The sequence below is a fragment of the Cinclus cinclus genome, chromosome 13, assembly GCF_963662255.1.
Source record: "Cinclus cinclus chromosome 13, bCinCin1.1, whole genome shotgun sequence".
Lineage (NCBI taxonomy): Eukaryota > Metazoa > Chordata > Aves > Passeriformes > Cinclidae > Cinclus > Cinclus cinclus.
Genome location: NC_085058.1, coordinates 2,101,484 through 2,114,461, shown reverse-complemented (window position 1 = coordinate 2,114,461; position 12,978 = coordinate 2,101,484). Strand labels below are relative to the sequence as shown.

General features: G+C 40.4%; 1 protein-coding gene across 5 annotated transcripts in view; it reads right to left on the bottom strand.

Annotated features, from left to right (window-relative positions):
- Positions 1-7,229: 7,229 nt before the first annotated feature.
- HMG20A (high mobility group 20A) overlaps positions 7,230-12,978 on the bottom strand; it is a 38,604-nt gene continuing 32,855 nt past the window's right edge. For all 5 annotated transcript variants that reach the window (XM_062501445.1, XM_062501448.1, XM_062501449.1 and 2 more), the window contains 2 exons: positions 12,326-12,469; positions 7,230-10,019 (listed from right to left, as the gene is read on the bottom strand). In XM_062501445.1, the coding sequence (XP_062357429.1) occupies positions 12,333-12,469 (137 nt within the window). In that variant the 3' untranslated portion in view covers positions 7,230-10,019; positions 12,326-12,332. The remainder of the gene's footprint in view (positions 10,020-12,325; positions 12,470-12,978) is intronic.

Below are 12,978 nucleotides of genomic sequence, written 5' to 3'. Positions count from 1 at the left end.
TGAAGAATAAATTTTTTGCAATTGTTCTTATTTGTTATGCAGAGTCTTGTCTGTAGACATCAAACTCAGACAGGGTTTATTAGTATGCTAAATAAACACTGTTTAAACTGATAGAGTTAAATTATGTAAGACTATATGGCCACTGATTTTTTTATATTGGATCATTTTATTAAATTATCCACACCAAAATTAAGAATTCTGACATAAATGTATGCCTAAGCAGACTATAGCCTTATGGTTAAAGATGGGGGGAAAATCACACTTCCATTATATTGACAATTTCTGGCAAGGTGAACAAGCCCAGGCAGGAGGTTCTTTCTGCCTAGCACACTCAGTCATGGCATTCATTTTCTCTTATCCACTATTCTTTCCTGATACATTTTCTAACTACTTTGTCATGCAAACAAAACAGGACTGCTTTCAGAAAACTACACAAGACCTTTGCCACCTCCTTGTATAGATACCAGTTCCACTTGTGTTCTTAAAGGTCAGAGCTTGAGAAAGAATAATGAAAGTAAGATTCAACTGGAAGATTTGCACTATTTCAGGCAGTACAGCTCAAGCAGAAGAAAGATATCAGAAGTCTACTTTAGATAATAATTAAAAAGCCAACAAGACATTACTATTTCCAACCTCAAATCCTCTTAATCATTGCCAAAACTATCAGCGGAGAAAGATCAATTAACAGAACAAAGTCTATGGATTCCTATTCAGGTCACAGTGGTAGTTCCTAGACACACAAAGACACAGCCCCTTTTCAGGCATCTGTCTAAATGGATGATATTTACTCTCTTCATTTGCACAATGAAGAGCTGAAGCAGACCAAAACCAGCCCACTGCCCAAGATCTCTGTGTCCATCAGTTCTTTTAACATCATCATCACTCAAGTACCTTTCACTAATTTGTTGACTGCAACATGAAGCAGAAGTAGAATCTGTCAGACAGAGCCTGGAAAACAAGCCCAGATCCTCTGGCTCCAGACTCACTCCTCCCACCCCACCCTGAGAACATTGCATTTGCCCATGCTAGTGAAATACTGGAATCAGACAAATTGCTAGTGAAGAACTTGGGAATCCAACTGAAATTTCCTATCATAAAGTAGTAGCAGTGACAGAAAGTAACAGAAGTGTTTCTTTAAGTGACAGGACTGACATTTTGGTGATGTGAAGCCCTCTCACTGCTAGTATTTTGAAGTGCTGATATTTTATCATCAAATTGGAACCCAGCTAGTAAGTATCAATAACATGAGAAACTCAGCAGAGAAACAGTGACCCCATTATATGTGAAAGAGCACTGCTATTTTATCTGAAGAAACATATGCTTTGTCAGCCTGGTAATATATTGCAGGAGTTCCTCTTGGATTTTCCTTAGGAAGAACCCCCGCACAGATTCATATGTGAAGCTGCAGGATTACAGACACTGGATGAGTCTAGGAAAAGTTGGAGACATAGTTTCAGCTTCCATATGGACTGATAATCCATAACCACATATATAACTGCTGAAGACTGCAGATGAAACCCCGGCTCCAGCAAAGTCAGTAATTAAATTTTCATTAATTTCATGACGGCCAAAATCTTTCCACAGAAGTTCTGGCTTCAGAAAACAGTTGATCCAATTGTGAAGTGTTTGCTACTAGATAAATATGTCAAAACCACACGACAACAAACTGAACTGAGACAAACCAACCCAATACTTGATACTAGTTCAGGCCAAAGTTGTGCTTCAGGAGAGTCTGAAGTTACTGCAGTCTGTTCTCCAGAACTCCAGGCACAAGTGACATTGTGTCTCACACTAAACACACACTGCCCAGTAATTTAACATCCAAATGCTTTTTAATGTTCATGAAACTGTTGTCTGTGCTTTTATCACATAGGAGTTGTAAGACCACCTGTGTAAGAGGACTGAACAATTGAGCTTTGCATCCTAAGGCATCAGTGCTGATCTACACCATCCTCCCTCACAAAACAGCTGCATCTGATAGGAGTCTTTATAAAAGTCTGTCATCCTGCACAGTTTGTCCACTTTAAGATGATTTTTTTATCTTTGTCTTTGATTTTCCCTCTTTGTTCTGTTAGTGCTTCAACATTAGAGGAAGCCATTTCTTTAACATTACAAATGTCTTGGACTGTAATTCACTTTAGGTTCTGCTGCAGTATCACTGAACTCAACTACCAAACAGCCTCATTTGTAAAATCTGACTTCAGAATCCATTATTCTTATGCTTGCCTGTACTGCCAAGAACATTTGACACAGAATTGGGAACAGACCAGATGCAGTGCCTATGGATCTGTTTCCTTAAGGAAGGAAGATAACCCCCAAACTCAAAGCAGGACTACCAGGAAAACACATGCAAGGCATGTGATGAAGGAAACAGAAACACCAGAATAAGGTAAGCATGTCCAGGCATCATTGCCAAGCTCAGCAGGTATGGCACCCAGCATACCTTCATCTGGCTTCAAACTGTTCCTTTTGCAGGCAATAAAATTACTGCAGAAATCCCAGGGAATAAACTGAGTTAACACCCCATTAAATACAACAGACTTCCACGCCAAGGTAAGGACGTGCCCAGATTAAGCTACCCCTGCACAAACTGGCCCATGGGTAACATACATCACTTCTACTGACTTATGGTCTGAAAGAAAGAAAGAAAAGAAAAAGCTGAGATGAATTTCTACAAGGTAAGAAAGGATTTGTTTGTTGAAGCATGCTTAAACAGCACAATGTATTCTTCCACAAACATTCTTTCTACAGTTGAATGCACACCCCAAGGGAGAAAGCCTGGAATTCGTTGTTTTACATATTTTCTTTTATCAGTAATGTGATCTTGCCCCTCATCCCCCTCCCCCAGATAAAGCAGCCTTGATTTTATCCCTTCAGTTTGTTTTGTAGAGTCTGGCTTCGAAACTGATACCAGAGAGAAGAGAACTGTTGCTGGGTTCATTTGTTGTGCCCTTTTCTCAAAAGACAAGATAATTTAAAATACTCATTTCTGTAGTTTTGCCTTTTCTAAAGACTTCAATTGCAGCAGTTGTGAGCCCCTTCCAAATCCACTGGATAGTGACATTCCAGTGACATTCATAAAAAAGACTTTATAAGAAAAATCTTTCTTGGAGGATCCACCTAAGTCAATTTTAGCCGGTTTTCAGCTGAAACAGCTTGGCACAAAGGAAGAGGGCAAGAAAGGGAAAGAAAGACAGGACAGGAAAACATACAGATAAGGGCAACAGCATGAAGCCAGGAGTTATATTTTGATTGTCATGTATTTACTGACAGCCCCAGGTGCTGAAAAGGAGATAATTCTCTACAGTCTGTGCTCCAACATCAGTTCAGTGTGCAGTTTCATGAAACTGGGAGCCAAAATGCAAGCAGAATACCTCAAGAAAGGAGCTCCTGCTTCTCTTCCTCTCCTCTCTGATCCTCTTGCTCGCTTCACAAAAACCCTGGTGCGTGCCAGACTTCTACAGGAGCTCAGACAGTTCACAAAATACAGAAAACTTTCTACAAAAACCAAAAGCTGTGTAGTTTTTTAGTGTTTTGATGCACCAGTGAAGCTCAGGGCTGAGCAGGGGTGCTCCTGGCTAGAGTAAGACCACAGAGAAGCAGTTCCCACCTTGCTGTACACCTGAGAGTTGGTGGGGCTGATGAAGTGTGAAGTTGCTGCAGACTTCCAGAAAAAAACAGCTCTGCAAAGACATGGTGCTGTGTAAATACGAACAGCTGCAAGGCTTCCATTCCCTGGATTTATGTATTCACAGCTCCTGCTAGCTCCAAGTGAGCCATTCTGATTTTGCCAACCAGAAATCTTTATCACAGCCACTCCTTGCTGTCAGAACGATGACCTCAAAGACAAGTTAACTCAGGTCATGTTTCCTATGCTGCTCTCCTTGTAACACAGGAATACTTGCTGAACCACATCCCCCCTGACCAGCTCTCAAACAGTGGTAGGAAAAGAATAATGTATCTGCATGAAACAGATATGAATCTATTAAAAAAAAAAACAAAAAACCCCAGAAACAAAAAAAATACAAAAAACCACCAACAACAAAAATAAACAAACAAAAAATCCACAGATATCAAAACCCTAAGAAACTGCCATCAGCCTAGAACAAAACCAAGGAACTGACTTAAATTTACACATGCAGAAGCTCTGGCCTCACTGCAAGGCTTTCTCACTCTCATTCTGAGATACCAAGATAGATCATCAGAGGGCACTGCTCCCCCCAGAAGGAAAATGGTTAAATGGATAGAGATTTCAGATATCTGGAAATGCACATTTACTGCCCAACTGTGAAGTCCTGAAAGTAAGGTGCAGATGGAATTTCATTTTCACATTTGCTACTTTTCCTCCTCAAAAGCACTTCAAGAACGTATGGAATTTGCAGGTCTGGATTCAAATGTACTGAGGCTGAAAACTCTTACCATTTCTGTATTGGTAGTAAGTGAACATTAACTTCAAGAATAAAGGCAAATGCTATTCTTGTATCCTCCTCTTCTGTCCTTATCCTACAAAGTCCCTTCACAGGTTTTTTAATAGGGTGAAGACGGAAGACAATTCTTGCCACCTTCATCACAAAAAAAAAAAAAATATTGTAAACAGAAGTTGTCTCTGTGCATTTAAGTATGCCTGAGCCACTCATCATTAATGCCAGTAAGCAAAAGGAAATTTAAACCCTTCCTCCTGCACATCAAGTTCACACATGTGCCTGAAAGCCACATACCACTATAGAGTAATTACACCTTGTATAGGAGCAGATGCATTGCTTGGGTAAAAGCAATTTAAAGTAACTTAAATCCTTGGATGACAGTGTCAACACTCTCCATAATCAGTTGCTAAACACAAGGAATGCAGCCTGTGTTCCGCTGCATACAACATTCATCCTAAAAGCACAACAGTCCTTTCCAGGAATGGTGTTAGATGAATTTTCCAGAGCTTTTTACTCTCCTGGACTCAGCCATCCTGCTGGCCTGTACTTCTCTCAAACTTCCTGCTAATCTGCCCCCAGCCCAAACAGTTTACTTCTCTTCTTCCAATATCCAAAACACAAAACCAGCCCAGGCAGGAATTTGAAGTGTTATTGAGGAAAAGAAACTTCCTCTGAAAAGCATCAAAAAACTGATACAGTTGTTAACACCCACTTTGAAGGGTGAGGGGTTGAAACAGTGCATTCAGAGGCCTCGAATTTCAGCTGGGGATTTCTTTGCGAGTGTCTTGGGCTTAAGCAGTATTTCAAATAAATTAGATGAGGGAATTCTCTCTTGATTAACACTAGAACAGATTTAATAAAACTAGAACTGCTGATATGAGATAGAAGGAGAAATCCCACTGGGCTATTGCCTCAAAACAAAAACTAGAACATACTTTCTGATTTCCAGTCAGTCAGGTATTCAGTGGATGTAACATTGTTCCACTCAATTCAAGGAAACCAGATGGTATCTAGCAGCCATGGATTTGGACAGGCAGAACTCTTTTTCGTTAAGTTTTAGAACCCAGGTTTATAAACAGAAAGATCACATAGACTTCAATGCACAGATATATTTCTAAGGAAACGAGAGAATGCCTTTTGCCTTCCAGAGTATGCATGACCATTCAGAAAGTAGAATATTTAACAACTTCAGGAGGGGAGCCATTTCATCAACAGGAAGAGACAGCAGAGACCATTACAATTACCTTACATCTTAGAATAACTTGCCTTTTTACATCTTCAGACACACAAACCACTAGTATTTGCACAGTAAATAGGAAAAAAACCCAAACTTCCACAGCATAAGAATTATAGGTTAATTAATAAAACCCACAAGTCAGTTTGTATACATGATATGCCTTGTATTACATAATGGATGTGGAATTGTCACCAGACACCAAAATGGTACAGTTCATACAAAATCCAGAGATTTTGCAATTAAGATAGCAAACTGTAAGTGTAATTTTTTAAAAGTTAAAGTTTAAAAAACCTCAATACTATCAGCAATGAAGGAGAAAGAAGCAGCAAAACTCTTCATGGTTCACAAGCAGAAAGATTCTATGGTAAAAGTAAAGGAGAGGCATCAATGTACTCCTGACTGAAGGATTCAACTGAAATGAAGCAGAATGTTAAAAAGACCTAATTTCAGATCCCAAATAAATCCACATTCCACATTATCAACAAGAACCTGGCTGAGCAAAGAGGAAGCAATCTCTTCCTCCTAAAAGCCCGAAGGCCTCAGATCCCCCCACCTTCCCTTGGATGGTAATTAATTATCAGCCCAGCTGCAGAGTAAACAGGAGGGAACAAACAGAGGAAGTATTACACTGCATTGTCTCAAATTGAGCATGATTTACCATCTGCCCCTGGTGCCACAACCAGGAGCACAGGTCAGAAAGGAATGAAGTTCTTCTCTTGTTATGAACTCGCTGCTGTTTTGCTCTTACTCTTTCCTCCGAGTGTGCACCTGTCTTGCTGCTCCTGTCTCCAGCTCCAAACCAGCCAGTGGCACATGGCAGCTAATTCTCCTATGCAAGTTTTCCCTGCAGTCCTTCTACTTTTAGTATCTTTACCATTACACACTTAAGAGTTTTTTTAAAAATCTCCAAATTATTCTAAACCTGAATATAGCCTGTCCCAGGAAGAAGACAATACCAACCCTGTTGGTACAGACAGACCAGGCATTAACCTGGCAACAAAAATAATGAGATGTGACCCAAAAGTAGCATAAAGACATGGCTGCTCACAGCACTGTGGCCTCAGAAAGAGCACTGGGAGAGGCAGAAGTCATCCAAATTCCTCCACAAAGCACCTACACCAAGTACAAACGTCAATGAGGCTACAGTTTGCTCCATTCTCATCCAGCAGGTGGGTAAAGAGAGGATAAAAATCTAGTAGGGGAAAAAAAAAATCAAGTGAGGAGCAATAGTTATGATACAGAAGATTCCTAAAGAAAATCACGATGATGGTGGGAAATTAGGGAGGATAAAGGAATACGAGGATGCAACAAAAGGGCTGAGTGAGAGATACGACATTTTTGAAGTTATATGAGTTAGGGAAAGGCCCTGACAACCATTAGCTATAACCAAAGACTCTGAAGCTTTCATCACTATAAGTAATAATCTAAATTCCTTTAGCTTTTTCAGAGGAAGACACTTAGGATGGAGAGGTGGAAGAGGCACATTTCCTTTCAAAGGTTAATGTGGAGTTGACAAAGTCTCTGATCAGAGTTCAATGTAGTAATAGCTCTTTCATGAAAATGCAGTTAAAATTGAATCAGAATGGATTCGACGTTGAACAATTTTAATGAAGCAGTGTCAAACAAGCACATCAACTTCTTAAAAACCAAGGAGCTCCAAAGTTTAATTACAAAAACATTGTACAGAAAAGTTGGCATTTAAACAATTCCAAATACATTAATCCAGCAAATGGATTCTGCTTTCATATATTTCTCTTAACATTTCTTTAAGTGACAAAAGCATTGTATTCCGCTCTTCTCCTTGACACCCACTTCATTTTTTTAAAATCAGTCAACACTGAGAATTGTAAACTGAAGTGACACTCTGAAAACACTGGAAAGACAAAATCCACTTTTATAGGGTTAATCAACATAAATAAGAAGTTTCTTAATGATACAAAACATCAACTGTCACACCATCAGTGAGCAAGAACCCAGATGCTTCAAGATGGATAATCCACCCCACCTCCTTCCTTGTGGGAAAACGCAAGAGATTTGTCAGCCCTCAGCTAATAATAGCACCTTAAATTTCTTATCCCACAACACTTGCATGCTTCTCAGCAGAGATGGATGAACAGTATCCATGAGCAGATTTCTGTAAGCAGGGCAGCCTGAATCCATCTGACCTTACTGACAGATTGGATATGTTACAGCCTGGAACTTCATCCTACATTACATGGAATTACTGGAGTCTTTATGGGATACAACTCCAGGTATTAGGTAGCATGCCACAGACAGAACCTCAGGATTTTGTAAATCAGTTTTGGCTATGCAGCGCATTTTGGCCACTTCAATAGAGAGTCAAACATCACCAGTTCTAAAATATCAAAATATATACAGGAGATGGAAGTGTAGGTGCTTCTTCTGGAGGCATTAACAACCCCTAGGATTTACAACATTCACTATAGAACCCACTAAAAAAGTTCATGGCAGCATCAGCTGGTCCCATCCATGCTAAGGAGAGTGGAAGTCAATGCAGCAAACTGAGGTTCCTTTTTGTGAAGTCTTGAAAGCAAAACAGGTAACAAGAGAAAGGAGTTTCCCTCTGAAGGAAGACTTGATTTCCATAGAAATCCTTGTTACTTGGCTACAGCAATAACCCCAGGAGTAAGCTGAGACCTGGCATACAAGGTGCTGACCTGAAGATGGCTCTAGGCTAGCATGAAGTCCATGTGTACAACACAGGAAAAGAAAAAACTGCTTTTTAATCTTCAAAATATTTGTGTCACGGGTACATTAAAGTAATGCTGATAGCAACACACTCCAGTAAAGAAAGCAACCTCCAATTCATAACAGGGAATCTTAACAGATGTCTTAAGCAGGAGCAAAGAGATTGTCATGTGGAAGCAAGGGCATTTCAACCACCCCCATAAAGCCCAGAGATGTCCAACAGCTGCAGAGTCAAAGTCAGAATCAGCAATTTGACAGCAACCAAAGGGCACTGAAAGTTTTGCATAAGGCAGTGCAGACAGTGCGTGCCTCAGCTCTGCCAGGAGGTGTGGTGCGGCTCAGCAAGATCAGACTCAAACATGCAAAGCTCAGTTCAATACAAGGGAAAGGCCATTTAGGTCAGCTGAAACATAAAATGCTGAATGCTCCATGGTCAGTACTTGAACTGAGAAAAAGGTGAGAGCAAAAGCAAGCTGTAATGCTGACTTCTGTGGGCTGCTATGTGGACCTAGTTACTAATAACTTTCTCTGCTCTAATAATTCATGCAAAAATGTATGTGCTGCTTCCAGACACATTGCTTCCCAGCACAGCAATTTCAGGAGGGCAGGGAGGAAAAAAAAAATGCAATCCCCATGCCATTTCTCTTTTTACAGAGAACTGCTTTTCCCATGAGATCATTCTCCCAAAAACAAGGCAATAACATTAAGTTAGACTGAACAATGTATCAGAGGAAGGGCAAGCTTTGTGGGTTTAGTCTAAACCAAAAAAAATCCCATTTTCACTGCTGAGGAGAACTAATGTTTCACTTTCTGTCTTGATTTCCACTGATCTTTGTGATAGTAAAATGCTCCAGCAAACGTTTTCAAGAGATAACAGGAGGCCTCCACAGAAGAGCAGGATGCTATGTGCAAGAAAGGTGCTTGAAGAGAGGAGAGAGAGGAAGTCTGTCTCACAGCAGAATCAAGTCACAAAGCATCAACCACAGCCAGTCTCTAGCAGGGAGCAAACTCACATTGTAGGAACTGCAGGCTATCACAAAAAACCCCAGGATTCTGCTTAAGAAAAGCTCCTATAAACATAGCAGGAGGCATAGGACAAGACAGTGCACCAAGGAAAACTCCCTGTTAGAGCAGAGAGCACAAGCGCTGCTATCCAGTACTGCAAGAATCAGGGAACAAGATCAAAAGAAGAGAACTAAAGTGACGGAAGGTAACACCACAGGATAAACATGAAAACAAAACAAAACAAGACACTAGAAGACATTAGGCAATAGAACACATCAAAGTTATTACTACAACATATACGCTGACTCCATTTCACGAGGTGAGATTTCATCTCCACAGTCAGCCAGTCCACAGAATGCAGGCACCCTCACACCCAGCAAAATCCATTAAAAAAAATGTAGATTGCACAAAAGTTGCATGCTCTTAAATGTTCACATAGAGGACAGTTCCAAATGGTAAGTGGGCGGTGTCCGTGGCTTCTTAAGATCTCTTAATGCATTGAATCTGTTTGTCTCCCTGACAGAACACACAGGCAGGGCCCAGGACAAACCTGCCATCCTGCCTCCTACCCTAGGCTTTCCCTCATGGCTTCTTATTCCACACTGGCCAAAAAAATTTTGTAAAGCTTCCCCGGGTCACGAGACCTGCAGATGAAACAGAAAAATAAAGGTTAGAAGACTACAATCTGCCAGGACTAAACAGGCACTGTGACATGGGGTTTTGGAGGCTTGATCTGAAAACACAGCGTTCAGTAGAGTGAAGCAGCCTCTAGAGGTACAACCAAACTGAGCTGCTGTTTCCAGCCAGTGCTAAGTAACAAAACCCTTCCTCTTCTTCCCATACACTGTTTGCACAAAGAAGCTTTTACCATGCAGCACAGAAAAACCAAAATATTCACCAGTATAGTCCAACAGTTCTTAAACATAATGTACTAAAGCCACCAAAACCACCTCAGATCTATGCAAGAGTTGTTTTCAGGAGTATCATGGCAGAGCTTTCTGTGCTACTGATTTGTAATGTGTCTCAACCTCAAACAGACCACTTGGTTGACAGAGATTACATTCAGAATTAACACACTTCATATGCACATTAACAAAGGGACACTGATGATGACAGTTTGGTGATACAGTTTATCATGTGCCAGCTGAATCTTTTATCCAAAGCTTCCTTGTTTTCTAGGGAATCTCTACTATTTTCTAGGTTTGTATCCAACAAAACCCAACCTTCTTCCTTCCAAAATTTTCTTCCGTCCCAAAATATAATCATTGCCAAGTGAAAGTCAGTGCAATTAACAGTCCCATTAATTACTTGATCATTATATTCAGTTACATGCAGTAAGTACAACAGTACTTACTGCATTATCCAGTGAAACTATGTGATTATTAATCACGTTTTTAATTGATTCACACGGTTTTGCTGATGAAAAGAGGGAAGGCACTGGTAGGAAAAGGAAAGAAGGGAAAGGAGTACTATTTTTCAAATAGAGGTTAAAGGGAAGAATTTTAAAGCAAGAATTACTTTTTCTAAATCAATTATAGCCAAAACCAGCTTATCCAAGAAAATTGTATCTGTATGTTTAGGAACACAGAAATTGTCCATCCTTCAGGAAAGATGAAGCCACCTGGCAAGAGAATGAAAGTCTAGATTTTAGTAGCTTTGAGATACGATTTTTCAGGCAAGGTACTTAAAGCACAAATATCCATCTCTGGGCCTGGCATAGCCTTCTAATAACTGATGGATGAGAAACGGCTTTCCCTCTTAGTCCTTCTGTAAAACCTTCCCCTTCCAATTCTCTTTCTGAGCCTGAGAACTAATTGAAAACAGTATACAAAAAGGAGGAGGTTGATGAGCTGCTGAAAAATCCCAGACCTGGATCAACAAGCTGTTCCCTTCACAAATAGCAGCAGTAAAGGCACTTCTTTATTCTGCTGGGAGCTCAGTCATCTCTTAGAACTACACTCCGTTCCATCTGACTACCCTTTGGAAGGACAATGATCTCCCAGCTAAAGCCACACTATAATGGGAAATGTGTAATTAACTGTTCTACACAGGACCACAAAAGATCAGAATCAGAAAGGATGAAAAGCCCTGTCTTCATATTTGCAGATGGCACAAGGCAGATTTGCATTTCTAAACACTATTCAAGACATGTACAGTAGATCTCTACATAATAAATGCCTAAGAATGAAAGTATGTACTTTGTTAAAACAGAAATAGGCAAACTCCTCATGGCTGCCTACTGCTGTGCATCATGGGGAAGTGGGGGAGTGAGAGGTGTGGGAAATGCAAAGCAGCACAGTAATGCAGAAAGACTGGTATTTACTTCTTTGTTAATTTGTTTTTCTACTCTGTTCTCTATTACAGTTTACTAAGCTGTTAAACAGCAGCAAAAATACAGAATCATGAGCTCAATAATAATCTATGCACAAGCCACATAAACATTAGTCTTAGCAAATGCTGTGTACAGCTTAAACCATACCTCAGTGTTCCATTTGCATCTAAACCTTCCTCATTAGAACAGCTTGACTACAAGTGCTACAGAGCTGAGGTAGGGGATTTTCAGTTTATAACAGAATTGAGTTCACCTGTAACCTCTTGAGACAATTTCCCTGTGGCCATCGGTTCCTACAATTACTGTTGAAATCCTCAGATTTACTTCACTCAAGAAAGGAACCTTCTTCTAAATGAGTCACCCTGTTACCACTCTGTTGAAACTCTTACCTTATACAAAGACATAAAGATCTTGGAGCTAAAGGGAATTTCAGAGCCCTTTAATGCCATGGAAAACATTCAAGCCAATTTGACTTTCATTAAGACAACCTGCTCCTGCAGCTTTGAGGAAGAAACCTTTTTGATTGTACAGTATGGTGATCAGCACAGGAATCAGCACCAGAAGAGGTGCTAGAGGCACAGAGCAGACACCAAGAGCAGCCTGGGAGAGAACACTTACCCTGTCACTAACGCTCCAGCCTGTTCACCACGTCCCGCACCGTGGCAATGAGGTTCTCGTTCTCCTGTGGGTTGGCCAGGATAATACTGTGCAGTCTGTTCATGTAGGAATCAATGGTTTCCATCGTAGGGGTTTCCCCGCTGCCTACAGTGAACACAGTGAAATGAGCCACAAGGTATTTTGATGACCACAGCAATTCAAAAGAGTTAACACTACGCTAAGGGTAATTTGTGCCAACATACAAACTGCTATAAGGAGGAGATTTTGCTATGCACCACCTCTTGTGATAGGAGGACATTGTTCAGAAGAATCTAACTCCATAAAGTGAGCAGTTCCAAGGATATCAGGACTAATGAAGCATGGTCCTCTTTGATTTGGGTCTCATAGTTGATTATAACAAACTCTTTCCGCTGGGCATTCACAGAATCTAAGCAGGTTCCCTGGCAGCTGACAATACAGAGACAGCCTTTATTTTAATCGAGGAACTTGCAAGTCTTGTCTATTCTATTTAGCAAGATTTTCATAAGACGAGTCAAGGAGAGCCAGGACTGAATATGTGACTCACTTTATCAGGAAGAATAAGAGCAATAAGAAAATAAATGTCACATCGAAATAAAGCACTGCCTGTACACTTTCCTCCGCGTGCATTTTAG